At 42.3% G+C, this 11,060-nt stretch overlaps 1 protein-coding gene across 2 annotated transcripts in view; it reads left to right on the top strand.

Moving 5' to 3' along the window:
- LOC117435399 (protein DEK-like) overlaps positions 1-8,098 on the top strand; it is a 95,463-nt gene extending 87,365 nt beyond the window's left edge. For both annotated transcript variants that reach the window (XM_059013412.1, XM_034058517.3), the window contains exon 12: positions 7,740-8,098. In XM_059013412.1, the coding sequence (XP_058869395.1) occupies positions 7,740-7,751 (12 nt within the window). In that variant the 3' untranslated portion in view covers positions 7,752-8,098. The remainder of the gene's footprint in view (positions 1-7,739) is intronic.
- Positions 8,099-11,060: the final 2,962 nt, after the last annotated feature.

The following is an 11,060-nucleotide window of genomic DNA, read 5'->3' on the forward strand; positions in this document are numbered from 1 at the left end:
AAACAAATGAAAGAAGCACCAAACTTTGGTGTCATTTTTTTTCTCAGACTCCCTCTATATACTACTACAATCCACAAAAAAATCTGACAAAATACAATGTGAAAAATGTGCAAATATGCAGAAAATCAGACAGGGGGCAAATACTTTTTCACGGCAGTGTATTTATATTTAATGGTGCTTGGTCAGAAGAAGATACGATTTAATGATAAAAGTATTTGCTGATGACCTGCAAAATTTTAGGTTTTTCAAATAATTTGATGAAATGTCACCGCACTGCACTGTAGGGAAAGGCATTTCCATATATTTGAATAATCAAATAAACACGGAATTTACTAAACAATTAAAATACTATATTTTACATCAACGTGCCACTGGCTGAAAATAATGCTTACATAATACCAAAGTTGAAGCAATTTGTAAAAAAATAACAATCACGGTACTATTTGACAATGCTTCAAGAAGTAGCCATTTTTATTAACAAAGTGTAATACAAGTACAGTATGCATAATGCCTAACTTATGCATAATTTCCAAACAACAATTAAATGTAACTTAATAATGTACAGATAATTATGAATCAATAAATTAGGTCTTCATTGGATGACTATAAAATATAAATAAACGTTTACATTAAGTAACATAGCATATTAAATACAGAACATACCTCCAGGTCCTGGTATACGTTCTGCTACGTGAAGCCTTATAAACGGGTTGACATAACTTATCATTAGGTTCTCTTGTGAGTACCAGTAGAAATGGTTTGGTGCTCTGCAAAATTAGGGGTCATCATCCAATTCACTGTCTAGCTCCAACACCTCCTCTGACAGTTCAAACAATTGGGATGTCAAGGATCAGGGGTGCAAATTTGGACCTAGATTTTAGTTCCAGCGTACCTCATATAGCATGACATTAACCCTTTGCGGTCCATTTATTCAGCGGGTCTCAGGCGCGTCGGGTCCAATTTAATTTCACATGCGCAGTTTATTTTAGACGTGCGGTTTAAAAGTTTTTTTTCATAGTAAAACAGTTTTAAAAGGCACTGCATATCAACAGGACACTCAGTACTGCATCTCCAGCCCCACCCCACCCCTTGTTCGCTGTATTTTTCACATACCTCTTCATAGTCGTGCATACCGATAAATCATCTCCTGATCACTTGTTTTATCACCAAACTCCTCAATGCGATCCAAGTCATTATTTTATTACTATAACATCTCAAAAAGCTCTGGAAATGTCAGTGATATTCTTTGAGCGGTGGATGCAGAAGCAGCTATCTTGTTTGTTTTATGGCCGTGTTATCTCTGTGGTGCCAGGGCTATGTGTATTGCTCAGATGTGCTAGACACCTGTGTTTTACAGGGTCCGACATCGGACTGGAAAGGGAAAATTGTAATGTCAGACCTGGTCCGACATAGAACCGCAAATGGTTAAATTCTGGCGCCAGTAGACCTGTTATTTTTTTTTTATTATTTATTTATTTTTTTTTTTAATTCGTTAGCAACCATCAACCAATAGTTTCTCATAGTTTGTGCTTGACAGCACAATAGTATTTCTAGAAGGATATAACTGAGGGGAAAAAAAATATTATTTTCCGTATTTATTATTATTTTGTTTAAACTCCCGTTTTAAATGTAATGGCTCTCAAACTGATCCCTCCTCTCACCCCCGCTCAGTTTTGGAAGCGAATAGTCCGTGAGCTTCCAAAAAACCACTCCCTGTAACTATATCCCTCTTCTCTGAATGGACAGCTACATCGAGATCCCTGCTATCATTGGTTGTTTCAAGTGTCCATTGAAAGAAAATGATTGTTATGAACTGGAGTGATTCAACCTATTGCTATCTTTTTATTTTTTTTATGGAACCTTGAAGCAGTCAATGATGGCACTAGCAGGGATGGACTTTTTAGTGAATTGGAACACTCCGGCCTTAAGTGAAATATGGGGACTGGTATTTAATTATGGTCAGCGATAATAAGCTCAGTTACCCGGAGGTCGTTGACAGATCCCAGAGACCTTGAGACTCAATAGAAAAACGGGCAGGTGTGGGTCACAGCCAGATAATATGCTTGACCTTACAAGCGTGAGCACCCTCGCTGCCTATATAAGAAATGTTTTCCTGTTAATGTACTGATGGTACGCATTTGTGTCTTAAAAACAATATGGAAGTCTGCATTTTTTTATTGGTGCGCATGCATACCTGCGTACCAGTTATGTCAACCCCTGCTTATAAATAATGTAGTACAGCGTAGTTAAATCATTGGATGTCATTAAATAAGTCAAACAAAACATATTCCCCTATCAAGAACAAAATGTAACCATTACCTCATGGGTATTTATCCTTTAATACCGTCTAACCTGAGTAGATATATCAGAACTGCACGTAGTCATGCCCGCCCCCAAGGGCATAAAGGACCACTGACACAAGTATCGTTGTCATTTTTCCTTTCACCACCTGAGAGAGATCTATGAACAGATAAGTGATACAAAGTGTTGTATCTCATTTATCGCTTGTGTTTTATACTTACTGCGATTTTGTTTTTACGTGTTTTAGTAAAATTACTTCACGTATTGTGCACTCAGCCGTGAGTTTTTCATCTATTCCCTCAGCGGCCTTGTGCCCCATACGAAGCCGGCAGCTCTGCTGCCCCTTTCCCTGGGATCGAACACCTTAAATCGGCTACTGGTGCTGTCTCTTAAACTGCTAGCTTATGTTGAAGCGTACAATTAAAAAAAAAGAGTTTTTTGTCATAAAAAATATTAAAATAACGGTAATTGTTTGGTTACTGTATTGTGTGAGAACAAAATTGTTTTCTCTGTTGTATTTTCTGTTGTTTTCTACAGAAATACTAATGCGGCTGGGCTCAGCTGCCCTGCTTTAGACCGAGACGCATGCTCTGGGTCAAGCTGCTTGCAGTTTTTTTCCCAGTGTCTCGTTGCCACATTAAGACCTGCTTGCAGAATTAGTGTGAAGACTGTTAAGGCTCTAGCAGTAGGCTTTCCTCAGGTTTCGAACTGTTGGTTATCGAAAGTGTTATAGGTGGGCATCCTTATCTCGCTCCAGTGGTAACTAGGTCTCAGACCTGCTCCTGTTCCCGCCCGTACTTTGTACAACGAACGAGGTTACCTTGCTGATTCACTAGCAGTCGCTTGGCTCAGCTCTGCTTCTGATCTGACGTTCGAAGTCCTTCCCGCAGTGTTTTGTTGCCGCTCTGGTTATTATTTATTTCTTAGCAGACGCCCTTATCCAGGGCGACTTACAGTTGTTACAAGATATCACATTATTTTTACATACAATTACATTATTTTTTACACATTATTTTTACATACAATTACCCATTTATACAGTTGGGTTTTTACTGGAACAATCTAGGTAAAGTACCTTGCTCAAGGGTACAGCAGCAGTGTCCCCCACCTGGGATTGAACCCAAGACCCTCCGGTCAAGAGTCCAGAGCCCTAACCACTACTCCACACTGTGGTTTCTGCTTGCAGTGCCACAGCGAAGGCTGTCGCGGCTTCCTCCAGTCTTAGGACTGTATTTGGTTAAGCCAGAGGCTATACAGGTGGGCATCCCTGCATAATCGCTTCTTCGTTAACTGTAGGTCACTGATCTACCACCGTTCTTAGTGAACGAGATTACCGTAACAGTAGTGTACTGTGCGCTGCACCGTACCATACCATGTATACCGTTGCACCGTACCGTTCCACAGGTACCGTGCTCTGTGCACTGTACTGTACTGTTTGCATCGTACTGTGCATTGTGCACCGTACTGTACCATGCACTGTGCACCATACCGTGCATGTTGTGCACCGTACCACACCATGTGTACCATTCATTGTGCACTGTACTGTTTTCACCGTGCTATGTGCACCATACCGTACCAGGGGTACCGTGCCCATACCGTGCGTGCCAAGCATTGCGCACCGTACCGTACATTGCGCACTTTGCATGCACCATGTGTACCATACATTGTGCTACAGTACTGTGCCAGGTGTTGGTAAAGCATTCGATACAGTACTGTACTAGTGCCTAGGCACCGTGCAAGTAATTAAGATTTCCATTACACGAGAGTAGATGTTAAAACTTCATGCTGATTTGAACTCGGCTCTCGCCAAGATAAGCACCAACTAAGACGTAGCTTTACAGTAAACTAATGTGATCCATATGTGTCTCCATCCATTTACGTTTCCTTCCATATGATGATGTAAATATCCTTCTGTCTGGTGTTAATGGCTGAAGTGTAATGCTGGCTCCAGGGATCAGCTTATTTTGCCTCCCTGGCGCATCAGCACACACAACGGCTGCGATGCTGGCTCCGGGGATCAACCAAAGTGCGGCCTCCCCAGCGCATCAGCATGACAACCGTCTGGATTGAGCTAAGTAGGGTACATCTCTGGGGTTTTCAAGTGGGCACCTTCCATCCTCAGTGTTTCGTCGACTAGCCCACGACACCTCAAGAGGGCTCGACGGTGATTCTGGCGTCCCAGCATCACCCCCCTCCGTCCCCCACTCAACTCAGCCCAGCTTACTTACCTGTACATCAGCGTTTCTTTCTTTCTATTGTGCTTGAGATCCCCAGCCAGAATCTTTCCGTCTCAACCACAGCCAGTTGCTGCTCCTCTCTGCTGCTTCAGATAAGTTCTTCACTGTGCGACGCAACTCTTGGCCACTGAATCCGACGTCTCTGAGAAACCGGGTTGTAGAGTGTGCCACAAATCCTCGACAACCCACTTCCACTGGGTAAACCCGAACTCTCCATCCTCGCTGTTCCGCTTCAGTGGCTAGTTGAGCATACCGCAGTCTCTTCCTCTCATATGCCTCATCTACAGCATCCTCCCATGGCACTGTTAACTCTAGAAACCAAGGCCGTGATCTAATCAGTGGATCTGGTTAGAGTCATTTGCCACTGTTCACACATTGCCGGTTGCATAGCAACATTGCTGCATGCGTTGTTCAACAGTCTCCTTTGGTTACTAGTAATATAGGCTATACTCTTTATAACAATTACAACTGAGCGGTTGTTTGAATTGCACCACTGCAGTTTCATTCTTGCTATGTGTGTAAGACAGGTCTCCCCATGGAAGACAGGCATGGCAGATGCGTTGCCTGTCTCGGTCCAGAGCATGCTAAAGAGACACACTACAACCGCAACTCCTGTGAGTTTTTTGTGCGTCTTTTTCTAAGCATACACTGGAGAAGCGAGTGTCCCACAACTCTTGTAGAGCGATCTTCATCCATTCCACCTGGACAAGACTCTGTCCACCCTCCTCTCAAAAAGAGAGTGCTCTGTGCCTAGGGAGAGTAGGAGAACCTCATGTAGGAGACCGGCTTCACGGTCTTCCTCATCCTCTTCTCCTTCTCTTTCTCCCTCCCCTTCTCCAGTTTTCCCTCCAAAGAAGAGGAGGAGGAGGAGAAGAAAGATTCACCAGTCTCATAGATCAAAGAGCTCTGAGCAGCTGGATAAGCTCTGGGAGGCGATCTCCCAACAGGGCAGCATGTTGGCTGAGCTACTGTGCGACCACATTGCTCCATCTGCTCCATCTGTGCCATTAGAGCAACAGGGAGCAGAGTACACACAGAATCGCAGCAAGAGGATTTATCACTGCTTCTGAGGAGATAGTCAATCAAGAGTTCCCCTCTGAGGAGGGTGACTCGGATAGCGCAACACTAGTTGCGCATATGTCATTGTTGGTAGAGCTTTTGCCGCTGATTAAGAGGGCCACTGACATCTTAAATGTTCCATGGCCTGTAGATGACAAGCGGAAACACTCTCTTGGAGGATGATTCCACTCCTCCTCAGGTGTCTCCTCTGGTACACCTGGATTTCCTCTTTTGAGGTGCATTCATCCTGGGGTCACCTGTCTACAGCACCTGCTGCTTCATGTTCCTTGGGGATGCTGTACAGCTTACATGAGGAGGAAAAGCTTGGCTTGGCTTATTTTCCACCAGTAGATGCTGCTATTGCATCACTGGTGCAAGCCCCAAAGCTAGTGCTTTTGAACAAATATGCTACCTGCCAGAATAAACAATGCAGACTAAGCCTCAAGCAAAACAGCAACCCTAGCAATTTGGTGCACAGGCCCAGGGACTCCCTTGGATACCTGGGTGCTCAATACCGTACAGACCGGCTATTCTCTACAATTCAGACACGGTCCTCCCCCATTTCAGGGAGTGACTGCAACGTTAGTCACGGACGCGCAAGACGCGTTGGTGTTGTCTCAGGAGGTGACAGTCCTGCGGGCTATTTGCACAGTTCATCCTCTTCACTTGGAGGAAGGGTTTTACTCCAGGTACTTCCTGGTGCCGAAGCAGGATGGTGGCCTCAGACCAATCCTCAACCAAAGACAGGTCTAAGTCAACGGAGGTTGAAAATGTTGACTGTAGCAGCTGTTGCGGTCAGTAAGGCTAGGCGACTGGTTCACTACGGTGGACTCAAAGGATACTTATTTTCACATCCCTCGTCACAGACCACCTGCATCGGCTAGGTCTGTCAGTGAACCGTGCAAACAGCCAGCTTGCAGACAGCCTCCTATGTAATAGTGAATCTGGACAGCATGATCCTGTAATCCACTCTGTTGTAGGACAGAGTGCAGAGAATAGCGCTTGTCTGAAGCTTTTTTAGCTCAACAAAAAGCTAACAGTAGTGACGTTTCAGCTGCTTCTGGACTTGATGACAGCAGCTTCCCAGACCCCTTGGGTCTTCTGCACATGCATTCTCTCCAAGCCTGGTTCAACAGCTGGATTTTTCAGCCCGCATTGAATCCAGGTTCTGTTAACAGTGCTTCTGCACTGTCTTCAGATGCTAATCTGGTTGACACAGTCTGCTCACCTGCACTTAAGAGTAGCGCTGGGCAGCGTTACCAGAAGGGAGGTTATCATCACGGATTCGCACTAATCCTGCTTTTTTGCAGCAAAACCATCTCGGCATTCCACATGAATCAGACGGTAGAGCTTGAGGCTTTTCATCCGCCACCTTTCCAGTCCCTTTCCTCTGGACGCCTATGAGGATGATGTTGTGTTGTGGTTTTTTCTTTTTTTATTTTAATCCATTTGTTTTATTTATTAATCGTGTCCTTCAACAGTGCCGATTTAGTCAATGTATCTTTAACGATCATTTCTCTGCAGATAGATTGCAATACAAGATAGATTATACGATTAGTAATCTCCAAACAATTAACAGTTTTCTAATCAATTACAGATGCGCATACCTAGTACCAAGCCAGTGGTAAAGGAATTTGACATGGCAGCTGCACTGTTTAGTTGATAAAAGATTACAATTTTAATTAAACCATTTTTTTTCTACATTAGGGGACAATTTTATTTGAAACACCACTCAAACCAGTTGTCCTCGGGACGTTTAAATAAATAAATAAATAAATAAATAAATAAATAAATACACTTTTTATTTCTTATTTTCGCAGATTTTAAAATTCAGGAGGCATGACAAACTGATTTTTTTATGCAGCTTTGTTTACTGCAAATGTAGAAGAAAAAGTACAGGGTAGGGCCCTCTATTCCATTCAATTCTGAAATAAACAAAATAGTTTGTTTTTCTATTTAAAATGCACTCTGATTTACAGCAGCCAATAAAGGCATCTTTAACCTTAAGCATTTCTCACTAAATGCATCTTCCTTTTGAGGTGTAATGGTTTAAAGTTGATGGGGTTGTTTTCTTTTATGGTATTGATATACAATGTGATGTTTTCCTTATTTTTAACAGTAAATATTTGTGTTTTGTTGCAGTTGATCTCCTGATGAAACGTTGGTAAAGATTTGGAGTAAACTGGGAAAATAATTTCTGCAGGACTTTGGTGGTTCCAAAGGATCAAGTTTGAGTAATTTTAATACCAGCAATGATTGTATTTACTTTGTTACTCCAGAATTTTAAACTATTTTGAATAGGATGAGCTGTTGTCATTCCTGTGTCAAGTTTTAATGTAAATTGCTTCCAAATTAGCTTTTTTTGTGGTTTGCCTTTTCTATCTGCTTATTGTGTTTTTATATTTGTAGGTTGCAAACTCCTTTCATTATTACCAAGCATTATTTTTTTGTAATCTTGTTTTTACATAGTAGTTTGGATGTGAATAAAATTGTTTGTTTTATTTTTTTGTTACAACGCAATACTTATAAAGCCAGAAAAGGTGGTACAACTGGCATCCTGGCTCATCCTGAGAAGCGGGATGATGTTCCTCTAAGTTCACTGATTTACAAAATGTATACTTGTGCTCAAGCTCAACGTTTCTCAAACGTGGCCACCAGCAAGATTTTGTGCAGCCCCAGCAGCCCCCCAGAAACTCCTCTCTTAATCAACCTTTATCTGAATCAAAACCTCTCCACATTGATTGGCAAAGCTTTCATTCTGATCAGATTTCATTTTGGCATGCATCACAAATCTCTGCCCATTTTGTTTGTGTCAGTGCTTTTTGTTGCTCAACGAGAGAAGACTAGTAGTGTGACGTGAATCAGTGGTATGAGTAATAGTGTTTTCTTTAGTGCAGAGAACCTGCACATTTTAATTAAAAGGCAAAAATCTGTGTCTGTCAGAAACTACATAGTTGAACCTCTAGATTTCCATTAAATGCGAGTAGATGTTAACCCTTAGTGGTCCATTTATTCAGCGCATCTCAGGCGTGTCCGGTCCAATTTATTTTCGGATTTGTCGCATGAATCTACTAATGTAATTTCCAGTCGGACCTTGGCACACAAACTCCTTGGTTAGAGCAGAGACTGGTAGCTACAGTATTCTTTTACCGTACAGTCCCACACTGCTGAGGCAGTGTGGAACTCCCAACCATTTCCTGATGTATTAACTGATTAAAGCATCCAGCTTCTCTACTGTTGTCAAATAAACCTTGTACACAGTCAGTGGCCACAACAGCCTTGGCAGTAGACCAAACTGAAAGCACCAGAGTTTGTTTGCCCAGTAAAACGCTGCTGTCTATGCTCGTCAACCCTTCCACTGCTTGTTGTCTAACTTCTCCCACACGAACTATGTCCTTTAAATCCCTGTTGTACCATCTCCCAAGACTTTTCACTGGCTTCTCAGATATTGCCTTACCATTAATGTAATACCTTTTATCTCCTACTTTACTTTTAATTATAGAGATGCTCCTTGATTTAGTGGACTTGAATTGCATTTGTGCCCATTCAATGTTATTGGTTAATTTGCACAATAACAGATTAGTGCAGTCTTGGGACATATTGATGGTTCACTGTAAACAAAGGGATGAAAACTGTGACCACCTCTGACACAGTGCAGCTCAAAAAGCTGATTAAAAAAATAAGTTATAAAGATTTGTTTTCCTAAAATGAGTGATACTTTTATTCCAACAATATGCGATTACTGTATGTAAACAATTCTTAAAATGCAAGACCCATACAGTACATAGCTTAACTGTTTCTGAACAGGAAAACATCAACTACAAGGAAAGTTAAGCACCTAAGGAATTCCCCTCCAACTTTAAAGTCATATACATTTGGCATGTTAAGCAAAAAAGACACACTACTGTAAATTTCTCAGAGAATAGGTCACAACATTCATTTACTGTGCAGTTATTAAGTCTGATCACAAAGCGACTTGCAGAGACTAGGGTGTAGATTATGCATCAACAACTGCTGCTGCAGAGTCATTTACAATAGGACCTCGGTTTTACGTCTCAACCGAAGGACAGGGAGCACAAGGTTAAGTGACTTGCTCAGGGTTACACACAGTCAGTGGCTGAGTGGGGATTTAAACCAGGGACCTGGTATCAAGTCCTTTTCTTTTCACTGGACCGCCAAGCCTCCTACATCATATTCTATGGCCGGAAGAAGTCGGTGATCTTTGACTGATGTAGAGATGCACAGCTGACTGCTGCTGAGGCTAACTTCCTCCGATCTCTCTAGAGCACTAAAAGTATATTCAGTGTTAAATTGATAAGAAAATAATCTACACTAATGACACTCAAACAGTGCATTTTTTTTTTTTTAATAATTTCAACATCTACAGTGCCGTGAAAAAGTATTTGCCCCCCGTCTGATTTTCTGCATTTTTGCACATTTTTCACATTGTATTTGGTCAGATTTTTTTGTGGGTTGTAGTAGTATATAGAGGGAGTCTGAGAGAAAAAATGTTGTTTGGTGTGCAAGGTAATCAAACATGCAATCTTCTGGTGTGAAAAAGTTATTCTTCCCCCCCCCCCCCCCCTTGTTAACTCAACCCAATTAAAGGGATAATTAGGGTAAGCTGTTTGAGTACTTTGGTTAACAACCAGGCCTGATTTGGGCCAGCCCTGCCCAATATAAATCTGACTAACTTTGGCCCTTACCATCAGAGTGAAGTTGTCAGCACACAGGTTTTAGAGGCACATCATGCCACGAACAAAAGAAATTCCTGAAGACCTCTGGAAAAAAAATTGTTGATGCCCATCAGTCTGGAAAGGGTTACAAAGCCATTTCTAAGGCTCTGGGGCTCCACCGAACCACAGTCAAAGCCATATTGTCCAAATGGAGAAAATTTGGGACAGTACTGAATCTTCCCAGGAGTGGCCGTCCTGCCAAAATCTCTCCAAGAGCAAGGCGTAAAATCGTCCAGGAAGTCACAAAGAACCCTAGAACAACATCCAGGGATCTGCAGGCCTCTCTAGCCTTGGCTAAGGTCAGTGTTCATGACTCCACCATCAGAAAGACACTGGGCAAAAATGGGATTCATGGCAGAGTAGCAAGGCGGAAACCATTGCTCACTAAGTAGAACATGAATGCTTGTCTCAAGTTTGCCAAAAAGCTCCTGGATGATCCTCAAGAGTTCTGGAACAATGTTCTATGGACAGATGAGTCAAAAGTGGAACTTTTTGGCCGACATGGGCCCCGTTCTGTCTGGCAAAAACCAAACACTGCATTCCACAGTAAGAACCTCATACCAATGGTCAAGCATGGTGGTAGTGTCATGGTTTGGGGACGCCTTGCCATCATTGAAGGATCCATGAATTCTGCTCTGTATCAGAGAATTCCACAGGAGAATGTCAAGCCATCCGTCCATGAGCTGAAGCGCAGCTGGGTCATGCAGCAAGACAATGATCCGAAACA

This window comes from Acipenser ruthenus, chromosome 3 (assembly GCF_902713425.1).
Source record: "Acipenser ruthenus chromosome 3, fAciRut3.2 maternal haplotype, whole genome shotgun sequence".
NCBI lineage: Eukaryota > Metazoa > Chordata > Actinopteri > Acipenseriformes > Acipenseridae > Acipenser > Acipenser ruthenus.